At 30.8% G+C, this 26,251-nt stretch overlaps 2 protein-coding genes, 1 long non-coding RNA gene and 1 pseudogene across 5 annotated transcripts; 1 reads left to right on the forward strand and 3 right to left on the reverse strand.

Annotated features, from left to right (window-relative positions):
* Positions 1-1,872: 1,872 nt before the first annotated feature.
* On the forward strand, positions 1,873-3,925 carry LOC118035178 (signal recognition particle subunit SRP54 2-like; annotated as a pseudogene).
* A 1,618-nt stretch (positions 3,926-5,543) lies between these two features.
* On the reverse strand, positions 5,544-9,929 carry LOC118035177 (phytochromobilin:ferredoxin oxidoreductase, chloroplastic). Of its 3 annotated transcripts, none has more exons than XM_073411531.1 (8): positions 9,574-9,927; positions 8,483-8,599; positions 7,900-7,994; positions 7,409-7,502; positions 7,169-7,300; positions 6,883-6,987; positions 6,059-6,109; positions 5,544-5,904 (listed from the first exon to the last, which is right to left on the reverse strand). In XM_073411531.1, exons 1-8 carry the CDS (start codon positions 9,850-9,852, stop codon positions 5,878-5,880), a joined length of 900 nt encoding a protein of 299 aa, XP_073267632.1. In that variant the 5' UTR covers positions 9,853-9,927; the 3' UTR covers positions 5,544-5,877. The 3 variants fall into 3 exon arrangements, with proteins under 3 accessions (XP_073267632.1, XP_034896580.1, XP_034896581.1); XM_035040689.2 differs by having other exon boundaries at positions 5,544-5,977; positions 9,574-9,924; XM_035040690.2 differs by lacking the exons at positions 5,544-5,904; positions 6,059-6,109 and adding an exon at positions 6,122-6,798 and having other exon boundaries at positions 9,574-9,929.
* A 4,186-nt stretch (positions 9,930-14,115) lies between these two features.
* Positions 14,116-15,247, reverse strand: LOC118035175 (uncharacterized). The gene is made up of 2 exons (XR_004685141.2): positions 14,810-15,247; positions 14,116-14,403 (listed from the first exon to the last, which is right to left on the reverse strand). It is a non-coding gene; the product is annotated as an uncharacterized lncRNA (long non-coding RNA).
* Positions 15,248-16,058: 811 nt separating this feature from the next.
* On the reverse strand, positions 16,059-17,102 carry LOC118035174 (heavy metal-associated isoprenylated plant protein 16). Its single transcript, XM_035040688.2, has 3 exons — positions 16,886-17,102; positions 16,704-16,782; positions 16,059-16,575 (listed from the first exon to the last, which is right to left on the reverse strand). The coding sequence occupies exons 1-3, from the start codon at positions 17,075-17,077 to the stop codon at positions 16,316-16,318; spliced, it is 531 nt and encodes a 176-aa protein (XP_034896579.1). The 5' UTR covers positions 17,078-17,102; the 3' UTR covers positions 16,059-16,315.
* Positions 17,103-26,251: the final 9,149 nt, after the last annotated feature.

Raw genomic sequence — 26,251 nt, forward strand, 5'->3', positions numbered from 1 at the left:
AACTTTTAAGCTCAAATCTACCATCTCACTATAAGAAAAACAAATAACACTTAATAAAAGATTTTCTTTATTGAATTGAAATTGTTAACATTAAAATTAATATTTTTAATAATTATGATCAGTGTTAACTTAGATTTTCTCTCCTTGTACAAAATTCCGTCCCCTTTCTCCTATCTCAAACATATGATTGAAAATAATAATAATAAAGTTTTAGATGGATTTTTAAAATATGACACTGAAAGTTAATCATTTAAAAAGTACCTTTTGCTCCAATCCCAAAATTGCAACCTAGTTTTTATGATTTTCTCACCATGATCTCCTTTCCTTTAATCTTGTCATCAGTTTACGAATCTAAAACAATTGACCTTTAATCCGTCAACAAAATGATAAATTCATCTAAATAAAAAAGCTGACAATCAAAATTAAAAAAAATCAACGTCCGAGTCAATGTGAAATGAGAGAGGGGCTACACTGTACATGGTTAAAGTATTCTCCCGCACGTGTTTCTATATCAAAAAGTGTGCCTTTTTCCTTTAGCTTTTTTCCTACAGCTGCATTACACAACCTCTCATAAATCTAGACTAGAGTAATAATTTTTTTTTTATCATATATTTTTTTTTTGCAATCTTGTCTTGTCTTTTTTTTATTTTCTTTTCATTTTTATAAAAGGAACTGTACAAAATAAATTATGTCTCCACATTTCCCCCCTCAGTTGTTATCATATATGGATCCATCGATTCCTATATATTCATGTATTTAACTATAAAAAAATATTTAAATAAAAAATTGAAACTTAACCATATTCAAATGATAAAACAAGTAAAGAAAAATAAAAATAATCATTATTTTAAATAGGCTTTCTATATAACATAAAAGATAGAAAATATATTAATTTAAATACAAATAAAAATAAGATTATGATTAATTTTAAAAAATAGAAACAAAAAAAAGAAAAACATTTTTCTTAAACAAATAAAATAAACAATGTTGTACATTGTAAAACTTATAGAATGAACCTGGACCATGAATTCAATTGAATTTAATATTTTTTCCCTTTAAATTTGCAGCAAATCTAAAAAAAAAAGTAAACAATAATATTCACAGTAAAATACTAGGGATGAATAGCGCGGTTGCATAGTGTTTATTTCACCCATTTCCTCTTAAATTTATAGCAAAATCTTTTTTAAAAAAAAAATAATGACCAATGTCATTCATAGTTAAACGTGAGGGGATGAACAATGCGTCTACATAAAGTTCACCCCGTATGTTTTAGTTTATAGAGTGAATCTGGAACATGAACTCAATTGGATTTAATATTTTATTTAAAAAAAAAATTATAGTACACCTAAGACAACGAATAATATTATTTATGGTAAAACATGAGATAATAAATAATATGATTACATATTATTATTTTCATATATTTTTTAAAAGATTTATAACAAAAAAAAATGAATAATAAATTCATGATAAAACACGAATAATAAATAGTAAAACTCCACAATTTTCACCCCCACTCACTTGTAATTAAAAAACTGTTGTGTAGATGATATAGAATATAGATAATGGTTTTGTTTAATTTTGTATTTTAAAAATATTTTGAAAAAAATTTAAATTTTTTTATTTTAAATTAATATTTTTGATGTTTTAAAATTATTTTAATATATTGATATTAAAAATATTTTTTAAAAAATACAAAAAATATTATTTTAAAATATTTATAAATAAAAAATATTTTAAAAATAACTTTAACTAACTCCGAACCGTAAAGACACCGTTGTACAAGTTTGTCTTTTGATAAAATAGAAACTCTTTTCACACCCTTTCGTTCTCTGAAATTCACCAAACACAAATCCTAACCCCAAGATCAAAATGGTGTTGGCACAGTCAGGAGGAAGCATATCCCGAGCAATCCAGCAAATCAGCAATGCAACAATCATCGACGAAAAAGCATTAAACGATTGCTTCAACGAGATCACTCGCGCACTTTTTCAATTTGATGTTCCATTTAAACTTGTTCCCTATATGAAAACTGTTTAAAAATAATATAAATTATATTTTATAATTTTATTTAATAGTTTAAATTATTAGATTAAATTAATTTTTTGACATAATATTAGAGTCTTACGATCAAGTAATCACGAGTTCGAATCTCATTATCCTCATTTATTTGATAAAAATCAAGTACAAGGTAATGTGGGTCTGTACAAGTTTCAAACCCAAAGGGTTTTACTTGAGGAAGTGTGCTAGAGAATAATATAAATTATATCTTGAGATCTCATCTAACAGTTTAAGCTATTGGATTGAATTGGTTATTTGACACAAATTAATATCAATAAAATCGTTAATCTCAACGGTCTTGTTGTCGGTCACAACAAGCACTTAATCATCCAACAAGTAACTATTTATCATTATTATTTTGGAAAAAAAACACAAATTTATTTCTTTTATTTTAAATTTAACTTGACTGAATTGGATTTTATTTTATTAGGCAATATTTAATCAGCTGTGCAAGATTTTGGTTCAGGAAAGCCCTCTTTCACTCAGAAGAAAGGGAAAACTAGTGCTGTTGTGCTTGTAGGTTTACAAGGTAATTTTTTAAATTCTACTCATAGAATTTGCATTTCAATTTTTGTTTGTTGGATGGTGATCTTTATCCAGGACAAGTATCTCATAAAACTTAATTTTTTAGGGTCTGGAAAAACGACAACCTGCACAAAATATGCCTATTATCATCAGAGAAAAGGGGTGGAAACCTGTGCTGGTTTGCGCTGATACGCTCAGAGCTGGTGCGTTTGATCAGTTAAAGCAGAATGCAACTAAAGCTAAAATTCCATTCTATGGAAGGTAGTGATTTTAAGCGGAGGAGAATAAATAACGGGTTTTCCATTAATCAATTATTTACTTGTTGTTGTTGATTCAGTTATATGGAATCAGATCCTGTGAAAATTGCTGTGGAAGGCGTGGAAAGATTTAAGAAGGAAAATCGTGATCTTATAATTGTTGATACGAGTGGACAGCATAAACAGGAAGCTGCACTTTTTGAAGAAATCCGTCAAGTTTCTGAAGCAACGGTATGTTATTCTTTAATTATTATTGGTTTCATGCTTCGTTGTTTTTATTATTAATTGTTGATTGTTATTGCAGTAAAATCTGATTCCTTTTTCGTTTTGTGTCTTCCAGAAACCCGAACTTGTTATATTTGTTACGGATAGCAGTATCGGTCAAGTTGCATATGGATGTGTTTGAAGTCTTTGATGTTAAACCTTTTGTTAGTCGCCTTCTAGGTATTCTCCTGCTTTCTTTCAGTTTGACGCCTTTGCTTTGATGCTGTTCTGACCTCTGAAATTTATGTGGATGTTTTTGATTCTCATAGTGTTTGCATTGTTATGATCTTCCAGCTAGGTAAGGGTGACTGGTCCGGATTCATGGACAAAATTCAGGAGGTTGTTCCTATGGATCAACAGCCCGAGCTTCTGCAAAAGCTGTCAGAAGGGAGCTTTACCTTAAGGATTATGTAAGAGCAATTCCAGAATCTACTAAAAATGGGTCCCATTGGCCAGGTTCTCTACTAACTATCCTGTTTTGTTGGATCTTCGTAAGAGAGTATAGGGAATTTCTTTTTATATCATAACTCCCTTGTGACTGTGATAGCAGGTGTGCTAGTGTATGGACAGTTGAATAACTTTTGGTCACCGCACTTGCTTAGAGAAAATCATCTTAGGAGAGTTTTTGTGATTTGTTGTTAATTCCTCACCCCAGTTTTTCTGTCTTCTTTTTTTAGCTTTTTCATGCTTCAGCATGCAGATAGTTGATAATTATTATGCAAGACTTTGTAGTCAGCTTATTAGTAGAGCAAAACTTTTTTTTCTTTTCATTTGAATTAGAAACTGAAGCTGTTGGCATTTGATACATAACAAAAGTACGAGGCGTTTTATTTGTTAATGTACATTAACACCTGCTGGTACTGTTACATATGGCTTCCAAGAGTATAGAAGTTGTACCCCAGCTAGATACGAGTATCTAACCGAAGAAAAAAATTGAGTTAAATTAAAAAAATAAAAAAAAACCGAGTTAAAACCATGTCAAACCAGAAAAATTAAGACAAACCGGTTTAAACTGGTTTTTATCTTAACAAACCAAACCGAACTGAAACCGATCGGTTTGAACAGGTTTTAGTTTTTTTAAAAAATAATAATTTCAGTTTGATTATTTTTTTTTATAAAAACCAAACCGAAAATAATCATGCCTCCCCTTTAATTATTTTAAAGATTTTTTATTATTTATTTTATTTTAAATAATTTATAAAATTAGATTTTTTTCAATTTTATCCCCATTCAATTTTTTCATTTATCATATTTGATCCTTATTCTTTTTATTTTGATTTTTTATTTTTTTAATCTTAATCGTTTTTTTAATTTTTTAATTTTCAATTTTGTCCCTTGTTATTTGATTTCATTTAATTTTTTATACTCAATTTGATCCATATTATTTTGATTGTTATTTTTTTTATTTTCTTGATTTATTTTATTTTTTTATTTTGTCCCTCATTGTTTCATTTCATTGATTTTTATATCAGATTTGATCTCTATTCTTTTAATTGCTATTTGTTTTTGTTTTTTAATTTTGGATAATTGAAAATTTTGCTTCGTGATTTTTTCAGGTTTATCTTTTATGGGGTAACTAATCTTATGAACCAAGTCATGAGTTTTGAAAATTAGCCCAAATTGACTTTGGGTTTTTTTTTTCTAGATTTTTTTTTAATTTCATCTTTTAATATTAAGTTATTGGGTCTTCAAGTTTTTTATTTTTTTCTATGCAGTTATCCTTATTTTAGATCTCAAGTTAGTTGAGTTAATCCGGGTCAACTTAGAGTTTTTTTTTATGTTTTTTATTTTTTTGAGTTTGGCTTTTCATTGTTTAGTTTGCTTTGAGAGTTAATCTCCATTGTTTTATTCATCTTCTTTTATGTAGGGTTTTCCTGACTTCACAAACTAATTATAAGTTTAACATAGTTATATTTTTTTGTTTTTTTTTTTTAAATTAAATTTATCGTTTAATTTGCTAATAATTAAGTTTCAAATTTTTTTTCTTTGTAAATTAATCTTGTTCTCATTTAATTTCCACTATCTTATCAAATAATATTGTTGATACTTTTTAAGAATATTTAGAGGATATATTTTTATAATATTAATAAACATCTTTTTTTATTAGTCATTATTTATTTTATTTTATTACTATCAGTTTTTTAATATCCATATTATTAAATTATCTAAATTTATTAAATGCATTTAAATAAATGATCCAGCCCAATTTTTTATTTTTTATTTTGCATTTTTACAAACATTATAGTCAGTTCGAGTAAAAATCTGACCTTGTCTTGTCTACGCGCAATCAGTTTTCAAAAGTGTTGGCCCTTGTTTATGGCTCAAAGTGAGACACCTGAACATGCCGGCATAGTCTCGCGGATGACTAGAGGACAAGTCGCAACAACATGGCACATTTTTGCTCTTAGAAATGATCAAATACACAAACACAGCACCTTGAGTACAAAATATGATGATATCAAGCGATGTTTCTATTTTTCTTAGGAAGATTACAGACATCATGCAAAATTTCTGACAAAACAGCAAACTTCGTAAATACACAAATACAGTATCTTGAGTACAAAATATGATACCAAGGGAGGTTTCTATTTTTCTCAGGAAACAAAATTTCAAAAATTTAGAGAACTGGTGAATCATAAAGACACGGGATGAGAAAAACCAGAGAAGGATAATAGTTAAGACGGTACAACACCATTACCACCGATGAATTCTCCTCTTGCATCCCAGGGACGATTTTCAAAAGACTTTCCAATGATGCTGCGCTTCTTGTTTATAGAACCATCCTCGCAGCGATATTCTGGAAAGTAATCCAAAAATCCTTTACTGCCTGGTTCATCAAGTCCATTGAAGAGGAAGTTTCTAACCAAGTCCTACGGATTAGATGTGAGGTGAGAATTGCATCAGTACTTGGTGGCGAACAATGTAAGAAGATTTGTTGAGAGTGGTTATACCTTTGCAAGCCTTTCTCCAATCAACCTTTTAAGAATTCCATGGCCAGGATCCTGCTTCCAGAATTTGCATTAGCCAAACATGTTGGACCAGAAAAGAGAGAAGTTTGAAACGGTGCCAAGAATCCATCTGCTTAAATACTGTAATTATGGAATTACAGTACTACATAAATGATACATCTATCTGAAGGTACCAATATGCCTAGTCAGTTCAGAGAGTCCGAGAAAGAGCATGGGTTTGGATAGGGCCTTAATGCTAACAAGTCTAGGTACTTTTCAGGCGTTTTCTTTCCTAAAACTGGGTAACCAATTGGAGTTCATCCAGCCTTGAAGCTAAAATCCCTCTTCAAGATGTTAGTTGCCCGGACAACTTTTTGCGGCAGAAAGCATCTGTTTCATTTTTTTATTCATTTTATTCCAAAAGAATGACGAACTTAATTAAAATAATATAGAAAACAAGCATTTTTCTATCTTTATTTTACTTCAAGGAACCAAATTTCTCATACAGTTAGTCTAGAGATGGCAATTTCACTCAATTACGACCCTTTTATTTTTTAGTATTCAAATGACCATTTCTAATCTCTAAAGCTAAAATGCAAGGGCTTAAAAAAGCTTATCACTGCCCAGCTGTTTGGCACTCCAATTACAGTCACAGAACTTACTTGAAACATTTTCAAACGAAGGAAAGTAGAAAATTGAAGACATGCCATGATTACTTCCAAGCATCTAAGCTTTTTTAAGTCCTACAGCCAATGAGAAGAGACTGGCAGATATGATGGGCCACATGAAGATGAGATCAAAAGGGGAAAAAGACATTAAACAATCACCTTTTCTTCTCTCCACGTTAGATACTTAAGTTGTGCTTCACGATTGCATGTAATATGAGATGCATCTATCTCCTCTGGTGCTTGGTCAATCAGTTCAAGCCATGCCTAAAAGAGAAGAGGAGAATGATAATTGAGCAGCTAAAATTGGAACTCAACATTTTATTTGACATATGAACTGCTAAATCCATGTGGATCATCATCCCATTTCCAGTTTATAATTTATATCTCATCATTAGCATATTAGCTTAAATGTAATTTAAAGCAGAAGCTAAAGCCGTTAAGCAACCTTGTAGTACTCTGTGAAAGCAGAATATAAAGCATCATAACTGTCCTGACTTGGAGGAAACTTGGTCCATATCACGATCGGCGAGAAAAACTTCAAGGACTCGCTCGTGAGCTTTCCTCCCCAAGGAAAAAGCTGCATGAAATCTGTGTTCAGTCACCATACCATTAATTTTAGACTGGATCAAGAAACAAATAACAAATACCATTGTGTTTAATGTTCCACGAGAGGCATTGAAGTTACCTTGCTATACTTGAGGCCTAAAGGAATTAATCTTTTAAAGTACTTTTCCTTGTAGTCTCTTTGGTCAATGACATTGTGCAAGGGGTTGAGGTCCCTACAATGGGTTAAAAGTTCCAGAAACCTTAGCACATCAGTAATCAATTCCAGCTTATAGGAATAAAATCTTAAGTTCGATGCCAGAAAAAAAGGACAAAAGATGGTTCCTGGTTGAAAGAAACCAACAAAAGAAGGCATGCATGTGAATCAAACCAGAAAGCGGTAACATCCCTGAAATAGCAGAGAGCACTAAATCTCGAATGATGAGCTTCATTTCTTTTTCTTATTCCGTATCAGATTTGCGCAAATAAATTTTCAAGAGAAATTCTAAGCAATAGAATGAAAATAGGAAGCTGAACAGGGAAACAAAAATCCAAACAGAAGAAGAAACAATTTTCCATATAAAGAATAAAACAGGGCTTCGAAAAGCACAGAGAAAGGAAGAGGGAGCTTACAACACAATGATGTTTATGGTGGCAGTGGAGAAAAAGTTGGCACAAAATATGGGTACATCAAATTCAGGTCTTGCAAAAACAGCAAAATCTAAAATCTGCATAAATTTTCAGAGGTCAGTTATTACAGAGGGAAACAAAAACGTTCTACGCCTCTATCAAGCCAAAGAACTTTTTCTGGTGCTAGATAACGTGCATATAACCGTGCTGGATACCTTTTGCATAGGAGGATAAGAATTTGACATGAATAGGATAAGAGCATATTGCACTCATGCTGCCATGAGCCTTGTGAAGAATGAAGCTAAATAAATATGAGTAGCATTCCAAAAAATCTCAATAATTTTCTTAAGCTATGATAAGAACACACATGCCAAGGATAATTAATGCCAAGTACGGGAGATACTTTTTATGCTGGCAGACAAATGAACACAAAGAAAGTCCAAATAATGGCAATCAGTAACTTAGCTGTAAAATGTATAATCGCAACAAAGAACTCAAATTAACATGATGCACTCATGAGTTTTTCCCTCTAACACTTGAGGGTGCAAAAGTACATAAAAGCAACAAGCTTGCTAGAGAATGGTACCTGCATTGCTTCATTTTCAATGCTCAAACTACGTAGGAGTCTGATTTTGGGAGCTTGGAATGAAAGCATTTGAAGCTCTGTTGTTCCATCCATCGCAGTCATGGAACTATATTTTTCCTAGACTCAAAAAAGTTGTTCTTGTGATCCATGTATGTGATCATGAAATAACATTTAAAATAATTGATTGTTTTTCAGCTGCCAAAGAGTCTGTTTCATAGAAGCACAAAGAATTTATTTTATTTTATTTTGTTGAAATTCAGTTTGCAATGAGCAATCAATAACAGAACAACCACATGTTTTTCCTTCTGCAGAAGCTAGAAGGCACAGTCATCTCAAACATAGTACTGAAATAACAAAGGGTTCTTGACTCTAGGGTAATCGAGTCTGTACTGGTGTCCTGATGCTGTATAACCCTTGATGGCAAATTGGAGAGCGAATGAGAAACTATTTTCAACTTTACAACCATCAAAGTCCATATTTGCACAACGACCAACAACGAGTACAATAGCCAAAATATGCAAGCAAATCAAAACGGAATCTTTTGGCTTAGATATGAAGCATCCACTCTGCTAAAAGTTGCTGAAGAAAGACGTTCCATCCCTTGCTCAAGTTTAACTCGCGTTTTTTAAACAAAATTCGCAGATGCATAAAATAAAAGAGGAATTAAGTTTAAAAGCAAAAAAAGAAAAGAAAAGGAAGAGTGTCTAGGCCCTTGGAGACCGCACAAACGAAACGACGAAAACGCAATCTTACTAAAAAGTATGGCGTAAGAACGGTAAGAAGATTATACATATAAAAAAGGATTAACATAGACTTTGAAGGATCAAATGGCCCAAACCATGACAAATCACAGAAACATTTCCATGGATCAGTCACCTCAATTCCCAAGTTACAGACCAAAAAAGTTGCCAAAAGCTCCTATATAATTCAAAAGCCAAAACCCAGCTTCATTTTCAACCCTCTGAAACCCAAAACTGAGGATTTAAAAAAAAAAAAAAAACTGAGGAGAAGGGCTCAATTCAAAGGCAACCCATTTCTGCTTCCAGGCAATGGAATCCATAAACACAGCAAGCAAGAAAGTGAAGTAATACCTGGAGAGGAGAAGGGACCAAAAGGGCGTGTCGTTTGGTTTCGTCTAGAGCAAAATGAATGAACTTGTGGTAAGAAAAAGAACCTGCAGAGACTTTCAAGACACGATGAGGTTTACACTTCTTGCTTGCGAAATTAGTGATGATGCTACCAGAGATTAAGCTGCTGGTTAATAATTGAGGTTTTATTAGTGAAGAAGATAAGCGCGCAGTTAGCAGAGAAGAACAGCAGTCCATTGAAGTGAAGCTTTCACTGAAACTCTTCACACATGAGCTCACCATTTTCTTCGACAAAAGTGCTTAGTTTCTGATGTTTACTGTATTCTAACATCACATGCTGTCCTTGGCAAGTACTCTACTCCATTTATTTATTCTGCACCTTTTTTTAGGCATCGAAATCGATGTTTCTTTCTCTTACTTGCTGTCATTTTTTTTTACTCTAAATCTATAAATAAATAGGCATGATTTTATAATATATGTTAAAAATAACAAAAATATATTTTATTTTTTTTAAAAAAAATTGATTATTGAATTTATTGATTGTATAGAATTTACTAGTCTACTGGCGTGATAAAGCACAAGTGAGGAAAAAATAAGTGTTAAAAAAAAACATTAGTGATGTGTCTTTTAAAAAATATAAATTTTAACTAATATTTTTATTTAATATCAAGAAAAAAAAACATTTGGATCTATTTAGGGTAATATAGACTGACCTGTGAAATTTACAAAATAATATTAAAAAAAATTAAATAAAAAGCTCAATCACTAATTAATTCAATATTAAACAACAAAATCAATAAAAAAAATTAATTATAAAAAAAAATTAAGTAAACTCACGAATACCAATCATGTACATTATTAGATTCTATAAATTTTTATCCTTAAAAATTATTTTTTATTTACTAATATAATAGTAAAACACATGATATTTTTTTTTTGTAAGAAAACAACATATTTTTTAAAAGTGAAAAAAAAGGTAATATGCACCTCGAGCTGAGATAAACAAAGGTTAATTATTGATAGCAAAAGAGTGGAATTATATTCTTTTAGGTTCAATTAAATAAAAAAAAATAGATTATTAATGAAATGATAAAATTATATTTTTAAAAAAATCATGGACAAATAAGGTATTAAACAAAAAAAAAAACAAATAGCAACTCAAATAATATGGATTAACTTGTTAAGAGTCGTTATCAAATAATAAAATTAATCAGGTTCAATGATTTATTTTATAATTTTTTTTGAAAAAACAAAAATATAAAATAAAAAAAACAATAACCTAGGTTGATTGGGCCCAAGCATTAAAACAAAAATAGTTTAGGCGCGTGAGCCTTCTAGCCCAACCCGTACACCCAAGCTTATTTTGTTTTTTGTTAACATTTTTTTAAATACATGGAAGACCCATCCTATTTTTCTTTAAAAAATTAGCGATAACACATCTTTTGTTTCTATAAATTCCAGTGAAAAGGGCTATAAATTACTTAATATAAATAAAATATATTTATTCAAAATATTTATAGTATGCTAAAGTACTTATTGGATCAATAACAATAAAAATTTAAACAAGTATTATTTATCTACTTTAAATATTTATAAACACAAATATATTAAAAAAAATATTTTTTATTTAAAAATATATTAAAATAGTTTTTAGATTATTATTACTTTTAATGTATTAAAATTATATATAAATAATTTATTAATTTAACAATTTTTTTTTTAAATCATGCTAGCTATTCGAAGGCATCATTCAATAGGTCGCAGGGCATCAAGTTAAATATGAAATAGTCCCCGTACAATGGCTAAATTATAATTATTATATCGAACAGACTTATTGGGTTAAAATTTAATGGTTGAATCGGTTTGAATGAAATAAAAAATATTGAGATAAGTAAAAAATCAATTGATTGTGATCTGAGTGTTCCAGTAAAATCTAATTATTTTTTATTTTTATTTTATTTTGCAAACGTGTTTTTTCTCCGATAAAAAACCCATCTTTTATATATATATATATATATAGTTAGATATTAATTCTTTTTAAAGTTTACTATATAAATACTAAATGAATATTTTATTTTTTTAATATGAAATTTGAAATCATTTAGTATATATATATTCTATGTTTATAGAAAAAAAAATAAATTTTTAATGTGAGATTTAAAATTCTTTAGTACATATACTTTATGTTCATAAGAAAAAAAGTTATATATATTTTTTTAATATGTGGATAAAAAACCTTTTTGGTTTAAATACTTCAACTTAAAAAGAATAACATACTAACATAATATTTTTTTTAACATGCGATAATTTTTTTTTAAAATAATATTTTTAAATTTCATTGTTTATAACATGTATTGTCTATATTCACATTGATTGTTTTTTAATTTTTCATATGAAATATTAAAATTTCAAATATTTTTTTAAAAATTTTTCGGGTTGATTCAGGTTGATTCGGATCAACCCATGTAACCCAAGACCTGGAATTCTTGACCGGATCAATCTCCAGGTTCGGATCTGATAACTTTGAGCTATAATGGGGATTGTACTATTAAAGACTCTGTTTGTTTATGCGTTTTAAAAGTTTTTTTTTTAAATGATATTTTTAATTTTTTATTTTTTTTTTAAATTAATATATTTTTTTGTGTTTTAAATTATTTTGATATAATGATGTTAAAAAATAATTTTTTTTTTTTAATGTATTTATGGATAAAAATCATTTTAAAACATAATCATAACCATGTTACTAAACACCCCCAATTATTAACAAATTTCTTGATCTGTCCTTTTTCCAGCCTTACCAGGGAGAATTAGGAGCAGAGTTTCAGGTGTATCCTTGAAATCTTCCTCGCCATGAATTGATTTTGACATCCACACCGCAAGCTTTGTTTTGGTGTGGTGTGCCTGAAAACTTTCTACTCAGGTATCAGTTCTAGAAATCCGTGTAAATCTCTTGAAGGACTGTTCATCTATTTTGTGAGGGCCGGCAGCTTTCCTTGGAAACATTTAAACACCGGAGGCTCTTTTCCTTTTCAGGATTAATGTGCCGGTACAGTCGCCGTGGATATTTCAGATCAGTGCCGCTGCCAGTAACTCGAGAATAACTGATACAGTATCAGGAGCAAAAAAGAGTATCTTTTTCGCACTTGCAGAACAGATCCCCTCGGGTGAAAAAGGCGTTGACGGAAAAAGCTGCTCTGAACTGCATTGTAGATACGTACCTTGAGAATGCCAGTTTGCATTTTCGACGAGAGCACAGGCTGAGGAAAAAGCCAGAAGAAAATAATCCAGAAGGGGAAGGGTTGTGGGAGAAGGATCAAATTGTAGCAAAGGATTTACAGTGCCCCTGACATTAGAAAATAATCCTTATTCTATTTTTGTTAAAATAATCCTTATTCTATTTTTGTTTAATATGCGTTACTTGTTCTTTTAGAATGTTGTTTACTAGAGGTGAGTAAAAAAACCGAGAAATCAAAAAATAAATAATTCAAAAAAATTAAACTGTGAAAAAAACCCGATTAAATCGATTAAAATTTTTAAAAAATCGATCGGTTTGGTATCGGTTTTATAAGTCTAAAACAAAAAACGAACCGAAAAAAACCGAGCCAAACTAAAAAAAAAAACCAAGCCAAAAACCGAGACAAAACCGAAAAAACCAAGCCAAACCAGTTTTTTCCATAAAAAACCAAACCGGGACGAAACCAGTCGGTTTGAACCGGTTTCGGTTTTTTTTTAAAAAAAATTTTGTTTGATTATTTTTTTTTATAAAAACCAAACTAGGCCGAATTTGATCACCCCTATTGTTTTTTATCTTGTAATTTTTTGTTAAATTAATTTTTATTTTCAATTTTCCCCTCAGGATTTGTTAGGAATTGGAAGTCAAGTTTTTTCTAGTTGGGTTGAAATAGTAAAGTTGAAATAAATCTTATAAAATAAAATGTATAAAAAAAAAATAAAAATAAAAAAGAGATGAAATCTGAAATAAAAATAAAATAAAATAACATTTAACTGAAAATTAAAATAAAAAATAAATTTAAAGATTTCATTATAAGTCGTGTAAATATAGGTATTGAATGTTTCATTGCCTTCACAAATCCAAGACTTTTTTTAAGAAAATAAATCACATAAGAAAAAATTAGTCATTTAATTTATAGATTTTCCAATTTGGCACATAAAGTTTAACAATTATAATATTAAACCTTAAATGTGTTATTTTATTGCAATCTTGACTTTCTGCTTTATAATAATTTGTTGAACCACTAACTTGAAATATAAGAAACGTGGGAGAAGTGGCACGCTAAAATTGTTGAAAAATATTATTAATTCTTGAACATTGTGCAACTTCTGCATGCGCCATTTAAAAACCTATAGAACTTGAAACAAACTCACGTGTTATTTATTTCATATAATTAATTTAAATTAACAAATTAAAGAATATATATATTTTAAAATATTTTATTATTTCAAAAAATTCTTAATAAACATATAAATTAATCATTTTAATTTTAACTAAAATTTTGATCAAATATATATTTTTCAAAACCAATCTTAACTAAAAATAATTTTTATAAAATAATTTTTTTTAAATTACAACTATAATAACTACAATAATACCAAACACTTCTCAAGCGGTAAAAATCCTGATAAGAATGCACTGTACTCAAAGCAGCAGTCAATGAACACCCCATAATCCCATTGATAAAGGATGTTCCAAGAACTCATAAGAACCGACAAAGGCGACGAGGAGAAGACGAACCTATAAGGAGATCAGACACGCAGGAACAGCAAGCCAGAAGGAGATCAGTCCGTCAGAGACAGCATGAAGACCACACAAACCTGCATATATATATATCCAATCAAATCCATTTAAAAACCAGCAAGATGGTCTCAAAGAAACCAGCATAAAAGAACAAGGAAACAAAAGATAACGAAAAGAAAGCAACAAAAAATGGGCAAAACGAAGCACCAGCAGGAACAATGACAGAGAAATAGAATGAACAGAAAAACCAATGAGCCTGACCTAAGAGGGAGGCATGAAAGAAGATAAAAAGGAGAAGCAAATGAACCTACCGACGCGACCCAAGCCCAAAAAAAAAAAAAAAAAAAAGAGGATGTGAAAGCACGGGAAGCCCTAGGACAGCACTAGCATGATATAACAAAAAAAAAAAAAAAAACAATCAAACAGAACCTGAAATGATAAAAGGGCAAGTAAAGACCAACTAAAATGAGCAAAAAAACTAACCAAACCAGAAGAGTGTTGAAAATCACAAACTTGTCATCGACCAAACAGCTTGTGAGCACAAAAAAACAAGAGAAGAGACCTGGAACTGGAATTCCCCAGTCAACAGTCTAGATCAAGCAGACGTCCACTCAAACCCAATAATCAGCACCAATGTTAAAGAGCGAAGGGCCCAGCCAAGTGGGCATTGCATTTAATGCATGATCATAACCCCGGGTCGTTTTCTCTGAGGCAACAGACACGACCGGAATAAAATAACCCCACCCCCAACCATGCCAAAGCCTGCCCTGCAACCTCAAGCCGCCGCCGAATCCCATCACAGCCAGTGCACAAGAAGCTGAGCACACAACACCCAAAAAACCCAGCCCTCCAAGGCTCAAAAGGATGCGCCAACAGCGCGATGAGAGCAATGGAAAGCCGCACCAACAAGAAATTGACTGAACCACACTGAACGCTGGATTGATTGAAATGTTATCAATTATTCTTGTTTAAAGTAATTTTTATTTAAAAAATATATTAAAATTTTATTTTAAAAAATATTTTTAATATCATCATTTTAAAATAATAAAAAAAATTAATTTTTAATAAAAATAAAAAACACAAAATTAAAAAAACACAATTTGTATCACGTTCTTACAAAAATCAGAATCATCTCAAAGCCTTGAAAAGATGAGGTATCTAGAAATAAACTTATTTGTTTTTATGTATTAAAGTATTTTAAAAAAATTTAAAAAGTTTTAATTTTTATATTTTAAATTAATATTTTTTGATATTTTTAGATTATTTTTTGCTGCGCTGATATAAAAAATAATTTTTTAAAAATAAAAAATATTATTTTGATATATATTTTAAGTAAAAAACACTTTAAAAAAACAACCACAACCACACTCTCAAATATGCTTGTATTGTACCCTATATTCTACAGTTAACTGAGTCTTAGGCATCGTTTATCTTTTCAGAACCGTGATTTCACAAGTTATGAATTTTTTTTATTTTTAAAATATTTTGATATATTAATGTTAAAATAATTTTTTTAAAATAAAAATAATATCTTAATATATATTTTTTTTAAAAAATAAAACAATTTATTTACATATTCTAAAACACCCCTTTATCTACAGTATCCACGTAGTATTTTTCCATACCGTTCAGAGTTTTGTTTTTGTTAATAACTGTTAATTGTTCACTGGACAGGATGTGCCTTTGATACAAAAAGAAAAAAGGGAGAAGATGCGCCAATATGGTGCTCGAGTTGGTTCAAAAGTTGATATTATTGTGTTGAATAACGACTGAATCACCATGTTTTTTGTTCACCCAACATCCAGATTTGTGATTCCTGTTAAATGAAAAGTTGATACAAGCAAAGAAGCTTGTTTACACTTGGTACGTGCATTAGTGCATATGTAATCCCAGTTTCCCAACATGTTCTACAAGATATATAAATAAACAGACTCGTCTTCACTTCTCTCTCTCTCTCTCTCTCTGCTTCTGGCTAGCCTGTTTGGTAAACTACATGATGGAGCAAGAAGGGTCCTGATGGGGGTGAATCGGATAAATATAGGTCTGAGGCATGCTTCCACCATACACGGACCAAGCAACCGGCTGCACTGCTGGCTCTTCTTTCTTTTCTCCCACAGCTTCTACACTTGCTAGCTCTGCGTAGCCTACTTTCTTTCTCAGCAAATTTGTAAGTTGTACTGCATCAACTCCATCGCCTACCACCTCTATCTGGCTCTTATCTTCCCCTCCTAGACCAGCAGATTCAACACCTACAGAATCACAAAAAGATATATAAACCCGTCAACAACTTGATCATCTGAATTTGCCCACAGATGCATGGTTTCTATTAGGTATTCCGATTCTAAAACTTGCGTGCATGGAAGGTTTTGTTCAGTACCTGAAAGCCCAACTGCAATCTGCAAGGCTTTGGAGTGGGACTTCGCCCCCTTCCCCGTCACCTTGATCACTATCTTTTGCTGCAATAGTTTAGCACAATTAATCAATAACATGAAAGTAATACACGTAATATCTTTACGAACAAGCTAGTAATATACTTGTGTTCTGATCACAAATCCATACCTTCATGGTCTTGGTTGTTGGAAAGATGGTGATATGAATAAGGAGCTCTTTACAGTCCAGGAGACACCAGAAGTGATGGTTTTGGTCTTTTGGGCAGGTTTTGAAGAAACGGAGGAGGGAGTAAATTAATGCTCTAGTTGTTTGAAGATGGAAATCTGGGAGGCACTTCTTGCTGTTTATATAGGAGTGCATGGGTTAGGTTAGAGCATGCGTGAGGAAGACTTCTGTGGAAGTTCTCAAGGAGTCTCTGATACCGAGTCGCTCTTCTTTCAGTTGACAGAGTAAACACACGGCATTTCGTTTGGGGTCCTGCTTGTCAGTTATCAACGACCTAGCTAGAAGACCTAACTATTTTAATCACCAAATGAAAAAAAATAAAGAAGAAAGAAACAAGACAAGTAGGCCAGATTTGTATTGGATATTAAAAAAGACCGCTGAGATAGTAGTTTTTTAAAGTTTTTTTATTTAAAAATAAATTAAAATAATATTTTTTTTAAAATTTATTTTTTATACCAACGTCTCAAATTACTAAAAAAACTAATTTGAAATAAAAAAATTATTTTTTAAAAATATTTTTAAAACGCAAAAATAAACTATCCCTTCTCATCTCTACACAAGATTTGTGTTTGTAATTAGGAGTATTTAAAAATGCGGTACAACACATTCTCTTAAATTTTAAATTTTTTTTGTTTTTGAATCATTTTGATGTATTGATATTAAAAATAATATTTAAAAAATAAAAAAAAATTTATTTTAATGTATTTCTAAATAAAAAACACTTTGAACAGCTACCACTATCATAATCTTAAATACACACTTGAAAACAAGTTGGTTTTTTTTTTTTTTAATTTGTAAAACACACAATCCTGCGAAATATTTTCAAAATAAAGTTGTGGCATGTTCTAATCCGCGTTGCTTTCGGGTCCAATTCTTTTAGTTGATTGAAGATAAGGATAACAGGGATCCACAGTTCATCTTGCAAGCAATACCGAGGAAAGAGTCTGCAAACCAAGTCGATTATTAGACTTTAATTACACTTTAATTGCCCCTAAAAGGGGCCAGGGAAAATGTGAACGCTGAAAAATCAACGGCAGAGCTCGAAAATGGAGTGCAGCAATAGTTACATTGATTAGGGTGGCTATCATTATCAACCAGTTTCTGTGGGGGAGGTTCATTCAATATGATGTAATTAATTTGATGAATTTAAAGATAATTTGAAGAATTGATAAAAATATTATTTAATTCATAAATTTAAATTTTTTTAAAAAAAATATATCATATCAAAATAATAATATACTGGATTGATTTAGATTAACCCAAGTTAATTTAATATTTTTCTAGAGTAAAGAAATTAAAAAAAATATCAATTAAAAAAGTAAAAAAAACTCGAGTCAATTGGATCAACCTATCAAACCAATATCATGAGTCATGATACCAAAATAACTTTATAAAGAGTAAACCAAAATAAATCATGAAATTTTATTTCTAATCAACTTAATGGAGAAGGTTTTAAGTAAAAAAATATATCAATTAAAAAAACACAAAAAAAATTTTAATCAATCAAGTTAACCCGATAAATTCATGATACATGCAAGTTATTAGATCAACCTAATTACTTATAAAGCAAATCATAATGGATTATGAAATTTAATTTTTATTAAAGTAAATATTGAAGTAAAAAATTACAGAAAAAAAAAATATAGATGTAGAAAAATAAAGAAAAAAAAAACACTCTTGAAAAATGAACAGCGGAGGGCAGCAATCGTTACATTGATTAGGTGGCTATCATTATCAACGTGTTTCTTGCCTGTTATGTGTGATACACACACACACAGTGTGTGTGTGTGTGTGTGTGAGAAGAAGAATAAAGGACTTCGTATTTTATAAAAAGCTGTGCGTACGAGTGACTTTTTCTGAAAAGAAACACGAGCGGGTAAGGGACATATCAGCTGACTTAATATATCGAACCCTCCTCTGGAACAGACGACTTATTAGTCTTTTTATTATATCATCGTAATGCAATACATTACGGGTCAAATGAATATTTCTTTTAACATATAAACAAAATATCAAGGTATTGTTTACGTTTTTCTAGAGTAAAAAAATGAAAACAGTGAAGGAAGGTTCATTCAATATGATATAATTAATTTAATGAGTTTAAAGATAATTTGAATATCTAATAAAAATATTATTTGATTTACAAACATTCAAAACATTTTTTTTTTAAATAATATAAAATAATAATATATTAAATTGATTTGGGTCAACCCAGATTAATCTATCAAATCTACAACATAGATTAAGAGACCATGATAGCTATGTATAAAACAAATCAAAATAAATTATAAAGTAAAAAAAAAATAATTTGAGTTATCTTGTCAAATATGTGATCACATAATGGAAAGTAAATAAAAAAAAAACTTCAATCAATACGGGTTAACCTGCTAAACTCTCGATCAAGATCATGAAACCATAACAACCTTATTGAAAGCAAATTAAAAACAAATTATAAAGTCCAGTTTTCAATAAACTCATTGTTAAAGGTTAAAAAATTAAAAATTCAAAATCAATAAAAAAACATGATACAATAAAACGACTTAAGTCATAAAATCAGAATAACCTTATAAAAACAAATCAAAATAAATCATGGAGCCTGATTCATAATCAACTTCACATTGAATGATTAAATTAAAAAAAACACCAATTAAAAAAAAAGTAAAAAAAAAACCCCAAGTCAACTGGGTCAACCTGCCATGCATGCAATACAAGTCATGATACCAAAATAACTTCATAAAAAACAAACTAAAATAAAATTATGAAGCTTGATTCTTAATAAACTCAATGTTGAAAGTTTTAAGTAAAAAAATATCAATTAAAAAAAGACAAAAAACACTCAAGTTAACCTGGCAAACTCATGATACTGGTTATAAGATCGACCCAACCACTTATAAAGCAAACCATAATAGATTATGAATTACAATCTCGTATAAACTAAATATTGAAGTATAAAATTACAGAAATAAATATAGACTTAGAAAAGAAAAAGAAAAACACTATTGAAATGAATAATATTTTGTGAGGTGGTGCATGGTAAAAACACATTCTCTTTTAGTTTATACTACTAACTATTTGACCTATGTTCCTCTGTGATTTGAATTTTTTTATATAAAATAATGAATATGAAAGATTTTTCAATATGTTTTTTATATAAAAAATCAAAAGAGAAAACAAAAAAATAATATGTATATATCTAATAAAATAAATTAAGAACTACGTGTGTTAATATATAAATAAAAAGTTTCTAACAATAAATAAATATAAAAATTAAGAGTCAGTTATAGACCAAGATATCTGACTTCACAACTCAAATATTTGACACGGTTGGGTTTAACAACTTTATTAAATTTTTTTTTATTTAGCTGATAATAAAATTGGAGACACATGTATTTTATTAAATAAAATAAAAAGGTAAAAAAAAATATCATGCAAGGTTACACATCTTAAAAATATAATCTGAAAATAAATATTTTAATTTTTTTCAAATAAATTTTATTTATACAAAACATAAGAAAATAAAAGAATTAGAGCCATCTCTCCAAATATTAAATGGATACAGAATAATTAAAAAATAATCGTTCTGTAGAAGAGGCTATATTAAAAAAAATTAAAAGAGAGGATTATTAATTTAAATATAACTTTTAAAATTATTTTAAAAAATACATATAAAATACATTAATTAAAAAAATATTTTTAAAAAACAGAGATAATTACCATTTATCATTAAATATTTATAACATAAACATCAATGAAGATTGAGCTTAGGCCTAAGAGTTTGGGCCAACAAGGATTGCACATGCATCGAGCCCAAAAATATTTAAATGTGTTCTTTAGCTTAAACACGAGGCTAGGACCCACATTGTATGGGATATATACATAACCATTAGGCTTGGCCATAACACTATGACCCATGAGTTATTTGTCACATGTCTAGAACCTAGGCTTGTGATATGTTGCCTGAGCCCACGAGGTGTTGGACACACACTCAACACCTGTCGAGCACAAAAGGTGTTTGGTGTAGACGACTTTGGACATCACTCTTAAGCTTATAAGACACTCGGTTTGGGCCCATAATTATCATTGGGGCTCAAATCATGTTTTCAAAGCCCATAATAGACTTGGGCCAACCAAAATTGTTTTTCCAATAAATATATTATTAATTTGGGATACTGTACAATTCTGCACGCGCTATTAGAAGCGTACAGAATCACCCAACAAACATACATTTTAAATATTTTTTTAAAAATATATTTTTTTACTTATTAAAATATTAAATTATTTATAACTTGACCTGGTCTAGTTATGATTAAGGTGTCGTTTGGTATTATAGTTGCGGGTGAGGATTACCCGCAGCTACAAATATTGTTGTTTGATAATGCTTTAAAAGTAATTTTTTACTGGTAGGGCCACTACCAACTGTGGCTATGCCACATGTTTACAAGAAGCAGCTAGTTGATGCTTATTGTGCTGAGAAAACCCATGCTCCATTGTTCATGGGTTTTCTTCGATGAACAGTGGAGCATGCATATACTGTTCTGCCCAGATCAGTCTAGTTCAAAGCTAAAAGTGCATTGAACCGGGTCCGATCCAACAAAATAATAAAAAATATTTTTAATTATTATTTAATGACACTATATAAATTAAATGGAGATCGCTTGATGACGAAGCATTTGCAAAATTTGATCGCAATCCCAATTTTGTTTCTGATTATATTTTACCTGATGTTGTTGCATTCTTAAACTTTTTTGTTAAAACTGCAGTCTTTATCGGATGTATTTCATACGTGATAGAATTGTAAATAATTTAATGGAATAATAAAAAATATTTTATATAAAGTATTATTTAATTCATGATGTAATAACAATAGTTAGATCGACAATATTTAAATTAAAAACCATCAATATTAATATATATTTTTTAAAATTATTTTATAACCTCAATTTCAAAAGCATTCTTAACCAAATACATTAAACTACTTTTTGTTCGATTTTAATTTCAATCACAATTTTAACAAAACATATATTTTTCCAAACCATCCTCAATTAAAAATACATTTTATAATTTTTTTTTTCAAATTACAACCACAATACTTACCGTGATAATAACAAGCAAACCCTAATAAAAGCACACTGTAGAAATCCTGATAAGGATGCACTGTCGTGACTGTCCTCAAAGTAGCAATCAATAAACACCCATAATCCCACGGATAAAAGATGTTCCAAGAACCCATAAGAATCGACAAACAGGCGACGAGGAGAAGACGAACCTAGAAGAAGATCAGACACGCAGGAACAATAAACTAGAAGGAGATCAGTCCATCAGAGACAGCATGAAGACCAGTGTATAAAACAAATGAGTTTAAAACAGTGAAGGAAGGTTCATTCAATATGATATAGTTAACTCAATGAATTTAAAAATAATTTAAATAACTAGTAAAAATAAAATTTATTTACAAACATTCAAAACATTTTGTTTTTTAAAATAATATTAAAAAAAATATATAAATTGATATTTAAATTAATCTATCAAATCTGTAACCTGGATTAAAAAACTATGATAACTATATATAAAATAAATCAAAACAAATAAAAAAATGAAATTAATATAAATTAACTTGTCAAATATATAATCACATAATAAAAAATAAAAAAACATTAAAAAATTTAAAATGACACGAGCTAACCGGCTAAACTTGAAATAACACTCCTATAGAATGCACATGGAGATGATTATCCTAACAAAACATAAACCAACTGTTATGCAATTTCTTCTGTTTACGCTTTTTGGAAATCTAATTAGGAAGCCACTAGACTCGACCGGATTTTGGCATCTCAACTCCTTATTAGATTCTTGAATGACTATTTATAATACTGCAGGTTCTTGTTTATTTGTCTGATTTCAGAAATCCTATTTTCTTTGAGCACTACAGTGTTAATTCACCCGAGGCAAGGAACGGCGAGCCTTTATACACTGGCTTGATGTCCTGCTTTCTGAGGGCTTAATTATTTCTTGCTGCCATTCGTATGAGATCAAGGCTTAACTAGCTGTTATTTGAGCCCTTTTACAGCTATTTTTTCTTCAATTAGGAATCCCTTGTCTAAAAGGGAAAATCTGTTCATCAAGCCGGGAAGATTCGGTTAAATGGTTTGAAGTTCGTATTTTGGTGACCAGATCTTATTCCTCCAACTCACTCCCACTCATCTCATCTTTAATGTTTTGCTATAATCTAGGAATAATCTTGTCATATCTGTTTCAAGGTCGTATAAAAAATCTCCTCGTTGATATATTTAATTAATTACATCATCAGGTGTTTATATCAATGAAAAATAAATAAATAAAAAAAGTTGTCAGCACTCAACAGTTCATGGAAGTTTGACCTGTATGTGCTGATAGCAAACACTTGAAGAGAGGGGGAGACAGAGCAGTAGAGAGAAAGAGATGGCAGGGGGGGCTTTTGCAGATGGAGCAGCCCTAAAGAGGGCTCATCTCTAGTAGCAAATCTTGTAAATTACGGAACTGAAAAAATCCATCCATGAGGTCGGAGGTTATCTCTTGGTTCAGCTGTAATCCTGTCTTCTTCCAAAGCTTGGGTTTTGGGGCAGGAACATCTCTTTATTCATCTATCATTACTAGGGGGGCACTTGTTGTTGGCGCGCTCTCGTCAATGGGACTGGTCGACAAATTTGGCAGAAGAACTTTTTTTTATTGAAGCTAGTATTGAAATGTTCAGCTACATGGTAATTCAGGCTCGTTTAAATCTTTAGTTTATCTCTAGGGCTTGAATACTAACTCAATTGTTTAATCTGCAGGTGGCTTTGGCAGTAACTCTGGCCCTGGAGTTCGGACAAGGAGAAACTCTCTCGAAAGCAACCAGCGTGTTCCTAGTCGTTATCATTTGCTTGTTTTGCTTTGCTTATGGAAGGTCTTGGGGTCCTCTAGGGTGGTTAGTTCCATGCGAGCTCTTTCCATTGGAGACAAGGTCAGCTGGACGAAGTATTGTGGTCTGTCTCAACATGATCTTCACAGCATTGATAGCACAATGCTCTCTCGTGTCTCTCTGCCATCTTCGTTATGGGATTTTCTTGTTATTTGCTGCCTTGGGTGCCTTCATGGGCAGCTTCATCTTCTTTCTCCTGCCAGAAACAAAGCAAGTCTCAATAGAGGAGGTATACCTTCTCTTTCAAAACCATTTTTACTAGAAGAAAATAGTAGGAGATGGCACCAATGATGATGAATTGGATGGAAAGAAGGGACAAGCAACTTAGAATACATCTCCAAAATCGGGGAAAACATCTCCTTTTCAAGTTTATTGTTTAATTTTTTTTCCCTCTAGACTACAATTCTGTAGATAATCTCGTCTTTGGTTAGGCATTGCTATGGATAAATATAAATTAAGTCCTAATAATATTTTTTTAGCCAAGCATTTCCGGAAAGGTTTTCCACTTTTTTCTTTTCTTGAATTAAGTTTTTTTAAGAATGAAATTTTCGTATGATCAAATTCACATGTAAACCGGAATCTGTGGGGATCTTACAACTCACCTTAAATTAAATAGAAAAATATGAGGCAGGCTTGTATTCAATACTTTTGAACCGAAATCCATCACACATAAAGAATGACAGAGAAACGAATTTGAGAAAGGAAGAAGAGATCTCTAAAAGTTCTGTTGTGTCCAGAAGGGATTCCTATTTCTAAGACCATAACCGTTATAAAGACACTATACATTTCCCCAGTTGTAAAAAAGTATTCACCAGCTTTTCATCAACATATGTAACAAGGTTGATGCAATCTTTTATGCTCACAAGATTTGTGCAGATGCCTGTCTTTGATGGTTAAAAAGAAATAAAAAAAATGCTATGCCAAGCTCTTTGGGCATCTAAAAGGGAAAATAATTTGGACTGAATTTTTTGCCAAGCTAATTTCCATAGTTCCATTGAAATCAGGGGAGTAAGACATCAATTTCTCAACAAGTCTTTCCTTTACAATAGGTACTCCGATGAGAAAACATTGGCGCACTAGTAGTTTTATAGTAAAGATAAACTGTTATTCAATTTTCAATACAAACATATCTCAACTGAGTTGAATTCATAAATTTGACCCTTGGTAAACTCCATGTCCAATGCCAAGCTTCGGCTGCTACAATTCTGCTAACCTCTCCAACAAGCTTATCTCCTGTGAATCCAAGTAGAAATTCAATAAAAAGAAGAGACATGTGAAAGAGAAGGAGATATCAGAAAGGTTGGTGCAATCATGCAAACAAGGGCATACAGAACATAAGAATTAGCCACTTTCAACGTGTTATGGAAAGATTGACAGAATTGGGTCCAAAAGATCAATTATGAAATAGTTCTGATGTTATCTATTTCATGATCAGCTTGAGAAAACTAAAGCGCCAGACTTTTTCCAAAAAAGAATGGATATCAGAGGGCAATGGTCAAGAAAAAACACCAGAGAAATAAGCCAACGAGATAGTGTTGATGCGTATTATAAGCCAATAGCATTATCCTTAAGCTCGTATAAAAAAAATTCTGTATCATGTTTGTTTGAACCAAGGAATGTAGTTTTATGAAAAAATCATTGTTGGAAAAGGATGTATTAAATTCCAAGCTGCACTCTTCACATCTCAAATGAACACTAATAAGACATCCATTGCCCATTCTGCCGATCGTTTAGCTATAACACGGGACACCAGTCTCCTTTCCTGATGGTATATTATTCACCAGAATGTAAAGCATGTGCCTCAATGGCCAGTGGGTGAGATAGCTCAATAGTGATCTTACAAATTATTTCAATAGCGCCTCAAAGGTAGGTCTCATGACTTGGTGATGCTGTTTGCATGTGCTCTGTCACTCCTGATATGTTTGACAGGTGTAATCCTTAAACAAGCACTGTAATATTTGATTGCTTGTGAAGTGTTGCACCTGACTTCACATGCTTGTTTTTGCTTTTCTTTTAGGTGGCTACCAGGGGGGATGGTGCTACTACTGTTTCTGCCTGACTTCACATGTTTCTGCCCCGTGATGTGGTCAGCCATGCATTGATAGCAGAATCATTTAGTGGGAATACCCAAAGCTTTTGACTTGTTCATCACTTGTGATCATATGATGTCAGGAACACTCATCCACCGCTAACCCATTCCTGATCATATGAGTGAACTTTTTTTCTGGTATGAAACGAGTAATAAATCCCATGAACCTTTCCGTATTTGATTGCTAGAATTGATATAATTTTTCTCATGTTTTCCCGGCAGCAATGGATATATCTTCCGACCTTGCAAATTTGGCAGGACTCCGGTAGCAGTGATACCTGCT

This window comes from Populus alba, chromosome 9 (genome assembly GCF_005239225.2).
Source record: "Populus alba chromosome 9, ASM523922v2, whole genome shotgun sequence".
Lineage (NCBI taxonomy): Eukaryota > Viridiplantae > Streptophyta > Magnoliopsida > Malpighiales > Salicaceae > Populus > Populus alba.